General features: G+C 45.2%; 1 protein-coding gene across 1 annotated transcript in view; it reads right to left on the reverse strand.

The window, feature by feature from the left end:
- Window positions 1–15,962, reverse strand: part of STAB2 (stabilin 2) — a 152,992-nt gene that overhangs the window by 81,016 nt on the left and 56,014 nt on the right. The window contains exons 19-26 of the mRNA XM_058568547.1: window positions 15,613–15,675; window positions 12,827–12,913; window positions 11,916–12,002; window positions 10,482–10,593; window positions 7,856–8,036; window positions 5,919–6,012; window positions 4,504–4,662; window positions 518–613 (exon numbers count right to left, since the gene is read on the reverse strand). Coding sequence (XP_058424530.1) covers window positions 518–613; window positions 4,504–4,662; window positions 5,919–6,012; window positions 7,856–8,036; window positions 10,482–10,593; window positions 11,916–12,002; window positions 12,827–12,913; window positions 15,613–15,675 — 879 coding nt within the window. The remainder of the gene's footprint in view (window positions 1–517; window positions 614–4,503; window positions 4,663–5,918; window positions 6,013–7,855; window positions 8,037–10,481; window positions 10,594–11,915; window positions 12,003–12,826; window positions 12,914–15,612; window positions 15,676–15,962) is intronic.

Below are 15,962 nucleotides of genomic sequence, written 5' to 3' on the forward strand. Positions count from 1 at the left end.
CCAGCTCTAATATCTTTGCTTATTCTTCCATAATTTAGGCACAAGGCACAACCTACCCTTGAATGGGCATTTTCACCAATTCTTTGGGTAAAATTTTGTTATGACATTCTAAAGGGGAGTCTAGTTATCCTTTAAACTATCCCGTTGGTTTAGAGTTGCCAGATGTAGCAAATAAAATATAGGACACCAAGTTGTAGATGAATTTTAAATAAATGATAAATACTTTTTAGTATAAATTTGTCCTATGTAGTATTTGGGACATACTTGTGCTGAAGGATTGTTATTTAGTTGAAATTCACATCTAACCAGCAATCTTGTATTTTATTTGGCAATCATATGTTGGTTTTTCCAAGCTTTGGAATGGAGTGAAAGTTGTAATAACTACTCACATTCTGCTTAGAGACTCCTCTCGGGAATAAGAAAGATTTTGTTCATTAGTAGGCCCAAATATGAAATAACCCAACCTTCTTTCTCAATTAATTTTTTAAATAAGGATAAAAGAAATCAAGTAACTCACCAGTGGATGACATTTCCCAGTTTGTTCCAAGCATGAACTTATTGGTTCACAGTCAATCCCATTGCCTCGAAATCCTTTCTTGCACTCACACTCATTCTGTAATTCCAAGAACAGAGTCAACGGGGATTATTGAAAACAACTTCCTTCCATGCCTTGCCCTCACGTGGCACCGAAAAATGAACTAGGGAAGCCATAGCTGTTTGGCCCTCCTAGAGAACAGCGTTCGTGTCTTTTGTTTGTTATACTTCGGGTTCCGGAGCTGTTGGTCTCTACATTCTATGTTACTGTTTCCCAACCCGATAGTTTCTAGGTACTTTCTTTTTGAATTCATTACCCCAGAAGGACCGTATGGAGAGGTTCAGAGAACTTAGACCCTAAAGAGCATCACATTGGAAAAATTGGCTCCTCCATTTAAGAGGGAGAGGTAAAGTAAGCCATGGCGTATCTACTTGGTGGGGATCCATGCACAGGGTCACTGCTAGCCTATAAAGCACTTTGTCTAATTTAGACAGGCCTCCCCTCTGACCAGGTGAATTTGTGTAAGGCACCACTTCTACATGGAAAACCTACAGAAAGTGGCTTAGCAGGTGGACAGCATCTTCATGCAATAAAAAAATCCCCCTTCCTCTGAGAAGGTTTAGGCCCACACCAGGGTACATACCTTGGTGAGCAGGGTGCAGGCTGGATTTCAGCCCCCATTGCCCCACAGGCTGGGTACTTTGTGCGGTACACAAAATACACCACAGAAGCAGTGGCCCTGATCATACAGCTACTAAATATGATGATGATAATGGGTTGTGTGACAAAATCGGGAAATGTTTGTGTTAAGTGCAGATTAGAAACCAAACAAAACTGTAGTTGATTGCAAGAAAGTAAAGGAAAATAAAAACCCATGCATTAAAAAGACCAGAAGGAAAAAATATATCAACGTATGAATGGTGATTGTGGGGGCTCTGTGAATGATTTTAACTTTTTTCTCTACTTTTTTATTTTTCAAAATGGCTTCCATTATTAAGCCTTATTTTGACATTTAAAATAAATTAAAAAGGAGTAATCTCTTCAAAAGATTAAGAAGGCAGGTATTGATGGACTATTATGGAACCAGCAATGAACCTTTAAGCTGCTCTCAGTTTAGAGAGCATAACAAAGCATAAGTACGTACAATATAAATAAGAAGAGTCCAGTCTTACTAAACGCTGGAAAACATGAGCTATTATAAGTCTTACGGATAAACTGGCACACAAGATGCTTCTGTGATGAGGACCATTTGCTGTTCAGAGGAGGGGAAATGGACTGGGAATGTTCTGGAAAGTGGGACGTGGCTGGACCTTGAGAGAGGGTGGGAAGAGTGGGGAGGCCATTCAAGCTGAGGGCAAATGTCAGAGAAATGCACAGAGGTGGGAAAGCAGGCATGTATGCTTCTAGAAGGGTTATTGAGGGACTGGTCTAGAGAATGGATATGTGCATTCCAGAGGTGATACAATATGACCTCATTAGGTTGTAGGAAGAAAGGAATACAACTTCTATTTACAAATTTTTATCTTGAAGTGAATAAGTACTATTTGCTATGTATGCTTTTTAAGAGAAGTCTGTATATCTTATATACAAGTATATGTATACAGACACACTTGTATACAACTTTAGGTGGTAGGGCAAGACCTTATAAAAAAGAGTATTTAATCTTCTCCATCTGGTATTGAGGTAGCACTTCTCTGCACACCCAACCCTGACAACCTCCTGACATATTGACCCAAACATAGTTTGTTTTTTTAAATAAACATTCATGGTAATTAGGATTTGTGCCCGTTTGGAATATCGAGAAGTTTTCAAGCCAGCTAGTAACTACTGAAGGAAATCCTACATATGGTCTATTTTATTTCATATATAACACCAATAAAAGACCTTTCTCTTCCTCCTTCTCCCCCATCAGGATGATTTTCAAATTTGTCTGCTGAAAAGAAGATAAAACAAAGAGGGGATAGATACTATTATGGGTTGCATTGGCGCTCCCCGCCCCCCAATTCGTATGTTGAAGTCCTGACACCCAGTACCTCAGAATGCGACCTTATTTGGAGACAGGATTGTTATTATGTAATTAGTTCACTTAAGATGAGGTCATACTGGAGGAGGGTGTGTCCCTAATCCAATATGACTGGTGTCCTTATAGAGAGGGGAGATTTGGACACAGACATGCACACAGAGAGAATGCCATGTGAACATGGAGGCAGAGATCAGGGTGATGCGTGTACAAGCCAAGGAATGCCAAAGATTGCCAGCAAACTACCAGGGCTGGGAGAGAGGCCTGGAAGAGATTCTTCTTCACAGCCCTTAGAAGGAACCAAACCTGCCGACACCTTGATCTCGGACCTCTAGCCTCCTGAACAGTGAGACAATACATTTTTGTTGTTCTGTGCCATCTAGTTAGTGACACTCTGCTATAACAGCCTTAGCAAACTAATACAGATACCAAGGAATTTTTTTTCTTTCTCAAATGCAATCTGGCAACCCAGGTGAGTCAAAAGTTAATGCAATTGCTTGCCAAATGCTTGGCGAGGCATAAGACTGCAGTGAGCTTTTTCATGATCAGGACATTTCCATGGCCGCAATCCTACTACAGTCGACATCACCTCCCCCAGAGCTGATTAATTCCTAAGCAGTAGCTTTCTCTGCCTCAGTCTCCCTTAAATGAGGTTAGGTGAAAGTGATCAACAAACTGTAGAGTGCTACAGACAGATAAAGTGTGGTGAAAGGTAGTGACTAAGAGGGCAGCTCTGGAGTCAGACTATCTGGGTGTGAATCTCACGTTATGGTTTATTTTCTGTGCGATGTGAGCAAAGTATTTAGCCTCTCTGTGCCTCAATTTCCTTTTCTATAAGATGGAATAATAATAGTATACCAACAAAAGCAAAAATAAACAAGTGGGACTACATCAAACTAATACCTTCTGCACAGCAAAGGAAACTATCAACAAAATGAAAAGGCAACCTACTGAATGGGAGAAAATATTTGCAAATCATATATATGATAAGGGGTTAATATCCAAAATATATAAATAACTCATACAACTCCACAGGAAAAAAAACTAATTAAAAAATGGGCAGAAGATTTGAATAGATATTTTTCCAAAGAAGACATAGAGTTGGCCAACAGTACATGAAAAGATCTCAACATCATTAACCACTAGGGAAATGCAAACCAAAACCATAAGAGATATCACCTCACATTTGTTGAATGGCTGTCATCAAAAAGACAAGAAATAACACACGTTGGCGAGGATGTGGAGAAAAGGGAACCCTTGTTCGCTATTGGTGGGAATGTAAATTGGTGCAGCCACTATGGAAAACAGTAAGGAGTTTCCTTAAAAAAATTAAAAATAGAATTACCATATGATCTAGCAATTCCACTTCTGGGTATTTATCCCAAGAAAACCAAAACACTAACTCAAAGAGATATCTGCACCCCTATCCATGTTCATTGCAGCATTGTTTACAATAGCCAAGATGTGGAAGCAACCTCAGTGTCCACTGATGGATGGATGGATAAAGAAGATGTGGTATACATACACAATGGAATATAATTCAGCCATAAAAAAGAATGAAATCTTGCCATTTGCAACAACATTGATGGACCTTGAGAACATTATGCTAAGTGAAACAAGTCAGAAAGAGAGAGGCAAGTACTGTATGATCTCATTTATCTGTGACATCTAAAAAAAAGCCTCCAAAACTGAGCTCATAGAAACAGAGAACAGATTGGTGGTTGCCAGAGGCAGAGGGTGGGGGTGGGCAAAATGATGACAGGGGTCAAAAGGTGAAAAAAAAATAGTACCTGCATCATAAGTTTGTTGTGACAATTAACCCATTCTTACTGCTACAAATGATAAAAAGTTGCAATAAGTTCTAGCCAAAGCACTTCGGTGTCCAGGGCGGGAAAAAGCCACCGCAGGAATCCTGGGTCCTATTTACTCCCTGCCATGTCACACCTACCTGCCCGGGGCCTACGTACAAACATGTCGCGTTGTCGTGGCAGCCGCCAGCGAGGGGCAGCAGGCAGTTGTTGATCTCTGAGCAGTCTCTTCCGTCCCCGGTCCATCCCTGCTGGCACACGCAGGTGTGGGTCCCCGTGCCAGTTCTGATGCATTCTGCCTGCAGGAGGAAAAGAAGAAGCAAAACCTCTGAAACCTCAGTCCAGCCACATGATTCCAAAAAAGGATTTCCAGAGGTACATTCTAGAAACACATATTTGCATGGAGTGCAATGGAAATGATTAAAATGCACATTTCTGTTGAGATCAATGGAAAAGATGAGATGGTTTAAAGAGCAAAATTGCTTGGAGTTGGCCAGCTAATGATCACCACCACTAGCATTGCTGTCATTTATTGAGCAGGGACTGTTCCTAATGTTTTGCAGGTGTAAGCCATCATCTTGAGGAGGGTACTGTTATTATCTCTGTTTTACAGATGAAGAAACTGAGGCTCAGAGGAGGCAAGTAACTTGCCTAAGGTCACACAGCTGCATAGAAGCATGAACCCAGGTCTATGTGATGCTGGAGCCCAGGCTCCTAACCACTGGACCAACTCCCATGCCTCTCAGGATGACCACACCAGGAGGCTGAAGAAACAGGGTGAGAGCAGGAGAGGTACAAGCTAAGCTGTTGACATGAGGCTGTCTCAGTGGGCGGGGCTAGCAAAAGAGGAGTCTGGCGGGCTACGGGAAAGCATTTGCCTCTGAGTTAGTTCATCCTCAGAGCCAGGGGCAGTTCCTGAAGGGGTTTCAGCATGGGAGAAACATGATCTGACCCACTTCAAGCCACTCTGGCTGTGGGCGCACAATGAATGTCTTGTAGATGGGCAAGAGAGGCAGCAGGGGGACCCATCATTAAACTGGGGGTGATAAATGAAGGTGACTAGGGCCTGGTGATGGTGGTGATATTAGAAAGGTATTAGTGAAAGCAGTGGGGTTCAGGCTACACTCCTGATAATAATAGAATTGGGGCAAGTCACATAACACCCCTGAGCCTCAGTTTCCTAATCTGTAAAATGGGGATGACACCACCTGCTTCATTGGGTTGGTGAGGGGAGCAAACGAGATCACGGGCATTAGAGTCGCTTGTAAGCTGTAGTGTTTGGCTCAAGACTTGATTACTAACGATCTCAATGTCTGATTCTCAGGCTGGGTTTTTAAGAGCCCAAAGCCCTCCACACGTGGGGATCTGGGGCACACCCACCATATTGGATTTAAGAAGTGGAGGCTCACACGGGGCTCCCGGCACCATCTTTAAAATGCAAGGTTCAAACAAACGTGCTTCATGAAATGAAGTTATCAGACACCGCCTTTTGGAGAGCCTTCCCTCAGGATTTCCTAAAAAACTAGGGAGCTTGGAAATGAAGACCAACACTCACATTGTGGCTACAGCCCCCCAGGGTTGATCCCGCACAAGGGTCCATCTCTGAACAGAGGCTTCCGTCCCCTTCGTATCCTGCTTTGCAAACACAGCTGCAAAGAAGAGTGAGTGCATGAAATCAGGCCCAGAATGTAAGCACCAAGCCCCCAGAAGGAGGCCAGCTAGACAGGGGTGAACCGGCTCATGGCTTCACAGCTTGCCCTTGTCAGGGAGCCAGAGTACCAAGGTGGTCACGGGCACTTCTGGGGTCTGCAGTCAGACACACCTGGGTGGGAATCCAGGCCCCACCTCTAAGCAGTCGTGTGACCCTGGGTGAGCCCCTTAACCTCTGGGAAACTTTGTTTCCTCATCTAGAAAATGGGTCTAATCATACCGCCTCCCTCATAGAACTGTGGTGAAGATTCCATGAGCTAATGCATGCAGAGCGGTTACCAAGGCCCTTGCACACACCTGTACCTTATCAACCTCGACATCTGGCAGCTTTTCTGCTCTTACTGGACTGGAATCTGCCTCTTTATAACTCTAGTTCTTTTCTCTGGTTCAGCAGAGAACAACTTTACCCTCTCTTCTATGCGAATGTTCTTAAAATATTTGAAAATGACAGTCAGGTGAGATCTCCCCTCTTTCTCTTCTGGTCCTTCAGGTTTCCCACCCCCCCGCAAACACAACATTCTCAGGTGCCCCATTCCGTGAGCAGACATAGTTTCCTGGCCCCTTACCCTCTCAGACACTCCTTTCACAATGTTCCACTGTGATACTTCTGCTATTAAATGCAGGCTGTCTGTTCAACCAATATGTGTTGAGTGCCCTCTGATAGGTGCTGGGACACCCTGTGGCTCCATCATGCACCCTGTCACTACTGCAAATTCAGTCATATGTGCTTCACAAAAATTTAAGAAATATATTTTTCGTGCATCAAGGCTCCTAGAGGAAAAAAATACTTTATTTGGTACCCAAAGGAAGAAATGGGTTGATCCATTCAAACACTGGTTGACTGACCTAAGGTTATATGGTATAGACAGACCCATGTCGAAAGTCCTTTGGGGGTGATTTAAGAGGTTTTAAGGGTAATTCTGATGGCTTGTGGTTTTTGCCTTCTGCTCTGGTGTATCTCCTAACTCCTTAGGAAGATGCACTTCTATCTCACAATTGTGAAAGAGAAAAGACAGTCCCTGGCCCCATGCAGCCTACAGTCTAGTGGGGCAGACAGACCACAAACAGCTAAGCAAATAACTGTGTAATCACAAATTAAGAAAAGTGCTGTAAAAATAGGACCAGGAATATTCCAGGCCTTCTCCGCATTTCCCAGGATATTTTTTGGTGGTTACTGCCTTTGAACCAGATATGCCCAGAGACAAAAATTTCCTCTGACATTTCCTCCCACCCCCAGCCCACTGCATATGTTAGAATTAAGGAAACAAATGGTGATCCAATGACCAAGACTCAATTTCTTGTAAGATGCATTTAACAGCGAAGTTATTAACAGCCTTAGGAGGTAAATGTGTTTTTAAAGAGTTGGAAAGTTGGTGGACAAATCTTTACCTTTCATAAAAGCCAATGCTGGAGTGATGATGATAATTACAGTTTTTATGACTGAACCCCTATGATGTGCTAGCCCTGTCGCTTTTAAAGTCATTTTTTTCTAATCTCCACAATTGCCATGCTAGATAGGCAACATCACCCTTATTATTCTGATGAGGAAAGTGAGGCTCAGAGAGGTTAAGGAACTTGCCCAAGGTCACACAGCTGGTACATTTCAAAGCAAGGAGTGCTGCAATTTGAGCCCAGCTCAGTCTGAGTTTTCTCCACAAAAGCCACAGTGGTGGCTGGAGAGAACAGGTCTTAGTTTACAAAGAGTTTAGATACAGGTTGGGTCTGTCGACAGGTAACACAGTGGCCGTGGGCCGTCAAGGGTGGTGCCCCTCGCAGGCCTACCTTGCTGTCCCATTGCTGTATTCACAGGTGGCGTGGATGTGACAGAACTGCACGTAGGGCCCGCAGGCTGAGGTCTGCCTGTGGCAGAATCTCCCCGCGGAGCCCTCTCTGCAGGTGCCGAGGAGGCAGGCCCCGTCACTGTCGATCCTGTTGTCACACGTGCCGTCAACGCACAGACATTCTGAGAGAGAAGGAAGAGGGACACTCAGGGCTTAGGGGACACGCTTAGCATGGGGGCACACGGGTCATGGAGAACAGGGACCACCTCCCCTCACGCCCCACTCCCTCCTGTCGGAGTAGAACCTGGGGCTGAGCCAGGGGAAGGCTCTGGAAGCTATTTCTTAGCATCTCAAGTGCTTCTCAGTGTCCCTGAGAGAGCACTTGGTGAGCCTGGCTGTGCCATCAAGCATGAGAGGAGCTTGGTCTCAAGGCTGCTTTCTATGTATCCGTGTGGGGTGTGGGGGGAGGGGTGGGTTGTGATGGTGGGAAAGAGGCCCAGGAACTCAATTTCCATCTACTGTGTGGCGGGAGAGTTTAGTCTGGAAATTTCTCACCTTTTCACGAGGACATGCTGGAATAAATAGAAGTGATTTCTCATGCCGGCATGGCCTCTGGCGTGTAGCTTATACATTTATTCTTCACTCTCTGTCACAGCAAACCAGTGATAACTGATGGCCAGCATTTGCACACTGACTGTTCTAGGCGTCAGGCCAGCCTTTTGCCTGTACCATCTCATTAATTGTCACCAGCCTCAGGAGGTGGGTGCTTGCACCACTGCATTTTCCAGATGAGCAAACTGGCTCAGAGAGGCGAAGCAAATTGGCTACTTGCTGCTAAGTTCCCAGACAGGGACTTGAACTCAGGCTTTCAAATTCCATTTCTATTAGTGCCCATGTGTAAACACAGTAGACCACTATTTGAACTGGCATTTCCACTTGCCTGTTATCATTTTAAACCATAGCTGCTTACTTTGCTTTTGATTATAGGTATTTAAGAATTGCAGCATCAGACTCAGGCTCCTATGCACACGGGAGTGAAAAGAAGGAGACGGAGATTCTCCAAGGCAGATGGCAAGGATTTGGGGGCTCAAATACAATCAGAAAGGAAGGAATCTGTGGTTTTGCTCCAGAAGGGACTGATGGGAGAGAAATTCGTGTGGGTGCTTAGAGCCAAGGTCCAGGAGAGAGAAGAGAAACACAGCGAGCGGGGCTGGAAAAGCTAGATTTAAAACAAAAAAAGACTTTTCAAAACTTTTACGTAAGTCAGGGCTTAATTTGCAAGGAACAGGACCCAGAATGAAGAGGAGGCTCCCTGTGTGAGATGTGGGCAGCCACAGACCAGGCAGGAGAGGCGTTCGAGCAGGAAGCCCAGCACCGCTGCCCCCAGCCTTGGCAGCCTGCCCTGCTGGCCTCGTAGAAATGCCACAGCTGGCAGGCTTTGGAATAGACCCTTATTTTTTTTTTCTTAGAAACTTTATTTGGCAAAAAGAACATTACACTAGGATCAGCAGCCCTGACTCTGCTGTGCTGGCGTCACGTCCATCTTGAGGGGTAGTTGTGAGGATCAGACAAGGTAAGAGGGCGGAAGGGTTGTGTGTTTGTAACAGATGAGTGGAGTTAGTGATTATAATAAGAACTGCTTCCTTTATTGATTACTTGCTAGGTGCAAGCTCTGTGCTAAAGCCCTAAATTATGATCTAATAATCAATAATCTCTGATGTGGGTAGCACTATTATCTTCATTTTATAGATGGGGAAACTGAGGCTCAATGAGAGACTTTTTCCAAGGTCATACAGCCGGTAAGCTGCAGAGAGGGGATTTAACTCCAGGTTGGTTTGACTCCACAGCAAACTCTGATCTACTCCTTTTATTCTATCCTCTTGGAAATATACATCTAAATATACATACAAATAAGCACAAATATACACATGATGTCATTTTAAAGATCACAATGCATTTTCTAAGATTACATAACAGTGTTTTTTCAATGCCTATTATAGAACTTTTGACATGTTCTACAAGCTTTATGACATTTTTGTCACTGAACTTAGAATAGCAGCAATGACAATAATAGATAATAATAACAGCTAGTGTATTGGTAGTGCATACTAGGTGCGAGGCATTGTTCTAAGGCAAGTGTTTTCCATTTATAACCTGTACTAACCTTACCAGGTAGTTATTATTATTATCCCTATTTTATAGATGAGGACACGGGGGCCTAGAGAGACGTAGTAACTTGCCCAAGGTCACAAATTTTGCAAAGGGAGGGGCTGATGGAAGAGGACTGTTTGAAAGGTAGGGAGTGAGTCTGTTTCTTGATATGGAACTGATTTCAGATATGCAGGAAGCCGTAAGAGACTGGTTTTCAAAGTGTGGGCCGTGAACCAGCAGTGTAGGCATCCCAGGGAACTTGTTAGGAACGTAAACTCTCAGATACCACCTAGGCCTACTGTCTCAGAAACTCTGCAGGTGGGGCCACAACCTGGCATGTGCCTAAGACATGCCCTGTGATGAGGGCATACACCAAGCAAAGGGGCACATGCCACCAGGCCCGCACCATCGGCTTGCTGCAGTGCAGCAGGGGTGCTGGCTGAGGAGTGGAGGGAAGCTCTGGAAGGGCAACTTACTTTTGTCGCACTGGGGTCCGTATTTATTGGGGTCCGAGCAGAACTGACACTGGGAGCCTTGGAAGCCATCCTGGCAAACGCACGTCCCATTGCCACCGAGGCCGTCCACACACTGTGGGCAAAGGCAGGCCCCATGGGCCGTTAGGACAACACACACCCGTCAAGGAATCCCAGATGCTTTCATTTCGTGGCCTGACTTCTTTCAACCAGATTCAGTCCTGCTTAAAATGACCCTTGGGACTCCTTGCGGAGAGTGGAGTTGTGTTGGTATCAGGTAGGAAGCTAAAATACGACAACCTTGGGGGTCTCGAGCCAGGATTTAGAACTTTAAGGGAAGTCATTCAAGGGGGGTCACAATGGTGAACTGGAACCTCCAAACAATGACCTTCAGAATAAAGGCTGGCCTTCCTCTGCAGATTCTTGCTTGCTGGGATCCGTGACTTCACACGGCCGTGTTTCTCCCTTCAGTGGTAAGCATTTTGCCTTCCACCTCCCCAGCTGTTTCCAGGTTAGATTTGTGCTCACCACCTGGCTACAGGTACCAGACTCATCCTGTTCTCTGCACCTGCCTGGTGTCCCCACTTGTGGCTGCACAGTTTTTCCTTCCCCTTGAAAGAGGCATATTCTTTTTTTCTTTTCTTTGTGAGGAAGATCAGCCCTGAGCTAACATCCATGCCAATCCTCCTCTTTTTGCTGAGGGAGACAGCCCTGAGCTAACATCCGTGCCCATCTTCCTCCACTTTATGTGGGAGACCACCACAGCATGGCCTGACAAGCAGTGCGTCGGTGCACGCCCGGGATCCGAACCCGGGCTGCCAGCAGTGGAGCACGCGCACTTAACCGCTATGCCACGGGGCCGACCCCAAAAGAGGCATATTCTAGATGTGGCTTTCTTAAATGCACAAATCTATAATTTCCTGTATGAACCACACCTACTTTTACCTTCATTTGTTTAGCTCCAGCCTCCAAGCTAGATGAGTTAAGATTTGGCCTTCACATTTCGCTAGGTTCTATAGATGGATTAAATAAAGCAATCACTCGAAAGTGCTATTTTTTTTTAAGCATCATAAAATCTTAACCCTGGGAGGAATCTTGGAGATCAACGCAGGCTAGCCCAGCTATCTCCCACAGGAGAGCGGTCCAGAGAGCCTTCCTGAGGTGGCCAAGGTCATGCAGTCAACAGCAGGAAAGCAAAGACCAGGAGCAACATCACTGGACCACCTCCCTCCCCACCCCTGTCCCAGCCCAGATTCCTTCCACTGCAGACACCTGTTTTTTCAGTAACTGATCTGTTTCTCTTACTTCCTGGGAATAGCGGCTGTCATTGTATCACTTCTTGGTTTAGTGGTTTTAAAAATTATCTTTTGATTTGACTTAAGGCAAGTCAACCCCAGCATTCATGAAAAAGTGCGCATCAAGGACTGTCTTTGTCACCTGTCCATTCCCCGAGCATGGATTCGAGAAGCCTCCTGGACACTGGTTGCAGTCGGGCCCGTAGAAGCCTTTGCAGCATTTTGGTATCTGAGAAACAAAATACGTGTTGCCTTTGAAACCCCAAGCAGAGTGCCAATTCCTCAAAGGAGATCTATTTTAATTTCCATTATTGTCATAAACACCCTTAGTGCCCCCAGTGAGCTTGAGTCTTCCTTTTGAATACGGGGCATGGCTAGTGCTCAGCCATCTGTTCACCACCAACCTACTGAGGGCCGACCTCGGGGGCCAGCCCGGCTCTGGCACCATGGGAACAAGACAGACGAAAGCTCGTGCTCATGGAAGCTATGTTCTAACCAGTCAGGGAAGAGACAATAAGTTAAAAAAAAAAAAAGAAGAAGAGAATTTCAGAGAGCGACACAGTCTCATAATAAAGTGGCGTCAGGTGGGGACAGAGGTTGGGGGAGTCTGGGCGTCACTGTGGATTAGGTGGTGATGGAGGAGGTGACAGTTGAATGGAGACTTGAAAGATGAGTCAGGCCCAAGAAAACCTGGAAGAGCCTTCCAGGGGAGGGAATGGCAAGTGTGCACACTCTGAGGTGGAAATGAGGGGAAGAGACAGGTCAGAGACACGGCAGAGGGTGGGCCGTGTGGGGCAGCCCAGAGTGCGCGCTCTATGTTAAGAGCAATAGGGAACCACGGGAGGGATGGATTCAGGGAAGGGGGTGACCTGGTCTCCATGTAGAGACTCCACCCTTCAATTTCACTGCAGGAAGACATTGCCAAGGCCCACAGACAAACAGTGACCGCACAGACCCTGGGGCCCAAGAGTGGCGCTGGAGCTGCCCAGCCTGTTGGCTTCTGTCTGGGCCTTGTAGGACTGGATGAGGGCCCCGGCCACACATGCTCCTCACCTTCACAGTGACATTACAGTATCTGGCACAGCCACTCTTCAGGCTCCTTATTCTGCCAGTGTAGACACATTTGTGTGTGAAGAGTGCCTGGAGGAAAGCCAATGAGAAAAAGCATTGCAGTCTGCATTTCGAGGTCCTCTGGGCAGTGCTGGGCTTCTACATACACTAGACATTCTAGTTCCATTTTATGTAAGGAAAGAGCACTAGACCACACCAGCACACGTGGGTCCCAGTCAGAGCTTAGTCACCCTCTTTAGGCCTGTTTCCTTGTTGGTAGAATACAGGCCACGGTTTGCACAACACAGAGCACACGTACCTTTACTCCCTGTCTCATGCCGTGGCAGACATTGCTAATCAATCAGGGACCACTTTCCTGTTCATCCTGGATGTGGCTTAGCCTCCCCTTCCAATCTATAGCCATCCCTAAGCTCCTCCTACATAGAAATTTTGGGGCCAGTAAAGAGTCTATCTCTAATTTGTAGAAAGATCCACCAAACACAATAGCAGTAGTCTGAGTTTTTCTCTTAGGAGTATGAGTGTGTAGGGGGGAGCAGATTTAAATGCACTTTTCCATGATGTAACCCCTGATGCCTGTGCATGATTATCTAGAACTACCATTTGTTGAGAACTAACTAGGGTTACACTGTACATGTGAGGTCATCAATCTTCATCTCCATGTGGATATTTTTCATCCCTTTTTTATAGATGAGGAAACTGAGGCCCAGACAGGTTAAATCATTTTTTCTAAAGAACGCTGCTAGTAAGTGGCAGGTCCAGAGAATGGGTCTCACCACCTACTGATTTTAGGATATCATAGGCAAGTCCTGTAGTCTCTGTGGGCCTCAGCAGCCCAATCTGTGAAATGGGACAAAAATGCTGACTCTCAAGTTTTGTCCTAAATATTTAGTCCCTGACTCAAATTTTGTGTTAGATGTATGTTGATGTAGAGTTTATCCCTTCATTTTAGGGTCTTGCTCAAGAAGAGAGCCATGAGAACTTCATGGGCTATAAAATCCTAAAATCTTACAGATATAAAGGAATTCTGGGGTCATTGAGGAAGGAACATTCAGCCCTCTTGTTGGATCTCATGATAGTTAACCAAGTGTAGATCATGGGAGCCTGGGAGGGGCCGTTTTGGGGCTCTTTTGGCTCCAACCTGTGTGTCTCATTTGTCTTCCTCCTCCTCCTTGGCCAGAGGCAACATAGGAACATGGTTCTGCCATGAATCAGCTGTGCAATCTTGTGCAAGGTGTTTTATATTTCTTTGCCTTAGTTCCCAGATTACACAGTGATTATGATGATAATATACCTATCTCATAGGTTTGCTGAATAAAGCATTTAGAACTATGTCTAGCACACACACAGTGATCACTGTGACGCTAGTCAACATGATCTCCTCTTTTTTCCTCCCTCTCCATATGCCCTGGTTGACAGCATCCCGAAGGACTCAGGGGTGATGGCTTCATTAAGCAAAATAAATATCTGAACACCTGTGTCTATTTAATTTTAATGTTTTGCTTTATTAAATGCTTCACAATAGGATTGCGTTAAAGAGCCCATCACCTTCCTGAGTGATCTATCCCAGGGGTTAATGAAACTCCTCATTGGGATGTTCTTTCTTAGGCAAAATTATAGGCAGAAATTTCTATCATCAGTTTTACTTAGAACACTTAGCTTTTACCATTAATAGAGTACTTGGCATATGAACTATGAATTATTGTACAACTGTCTGTTTTCCTTTTAGGATAGAGCTTCTCAAGACAAAAACAAAACAAAACTGTATCTTATGCATCTTTATGCCCCCAGAACCAGCACTATAGTCCTCAATAGACGTGTGTGGAATTCAATCCAACTTGAAAAGGTTTTGATGGTCTTAGTGTCATTTTCTTGATATTTCTTGTCTTTGTCTCCAGAATAATGCTTGGGAAGAGCAAATATGAATGGAGAGTGGCAGAATATGCCATCCCAAATTTGCCACTTTCGCACCAAGATTATTTTGAGCTAAAGGCACTTGAAAAACATCAGATACAAAAGGGATGCTCTGATCTCCCCTTTTCTTTCTTAAAACAGGAGATAAACTCCCATGTGAAAGATGCCCACCCTGTACCATGGGGAAAGAAACAGCCTGTCACCAGAGAGCCGAAGCTGGGAAAAATCGGTACAAACAGACCTTGTTGAAATAACTGATCTTCCTATAGCCTTCCCATACATTTTAGTGACTTTTCCACAATTGCCTCTCTTTATTTAACCTACTGTGTCAACATTTACGTTTTGCCACTTCTTGGGGTCTTCATTCTCCTATGGGGGCTCCCATGACATGTAAGAACTGGGGTGCTTTTCTCCTGTTGATCTGTCTTATGTCAATTTAATTCTGAGGCCCAGCTGGAGACCCCGAGAGAGTGGAGGTAAAGTTTGGCCTGCCCTACACAAACACTGGATTTTATTTAAGAGGGAAAAGTAGAGAAGGAATGAACCTTGACTGAGTGGCTTCTTGCTTTAGGTATTGGTCTTGGGTTTTTATCTGTACTAAAGCTGCTGTTGTTGTTATTATTATCACCTACAGATGAAGAAAATAAGAGTAAGAAGGCTAAGCAACTCACCTAGGGTTAATGAGCAAGGATTCAAACATTAACTATCTACCATTCCCCATATCGTAGGCTAAGAGCTGACCTTATATTACCCCAGTTGGAATTAGTATCTTTCAGGAAGGAAGGTAGAAAGGAGGAGAAACCACACCAGTGGGGTGGGCTTGGGTGATGTGTGATTTCACGTAGCTACACACTCACTGTGGGCTCGGAGTTAGCAGGACATTTGCTCCAGTACACGAGCGAACAGCTCACGCAAGTGCCCTGGAAGAAAAGACAGCGGATCAGTACAGGCGTCCCTGTAAGAGGGGCACGGGACCACGCCATCTGGCCTCATGCTTCCTCCCTGTGAAGGGGGTTCCATTAGTCTAAAACTCCTGGCCTCTCTCCCCACCGCCCTCCTCCCCAGAGAGAAGGAGTGAAGTCAGTGCCGGTGGGTTTGGGAGAAGGAACTGAGCCTGCTCAGAGCAGTACCTTCCTCTCTCTCCTTCAGAGTCGGATTGTCTACAGGCCTCAGTCTTCTGACCGACTCTCTCTGCTGTGCAGAGAAG

Source organism: Diceros bicornis, chromosome 25, assembly GCF_020826845.1.
Source record: "Diceros bicornis minor isolate mBicDic1 chromosome 25, mDicBic1.mat.cur, whole genome shotgun sequence".
NCBI lineage: Eukaryota > Metazoa > Chordata > Mammalia > Perissodactyla > Rhinocerotidae > Diceros > Diceros bicornis.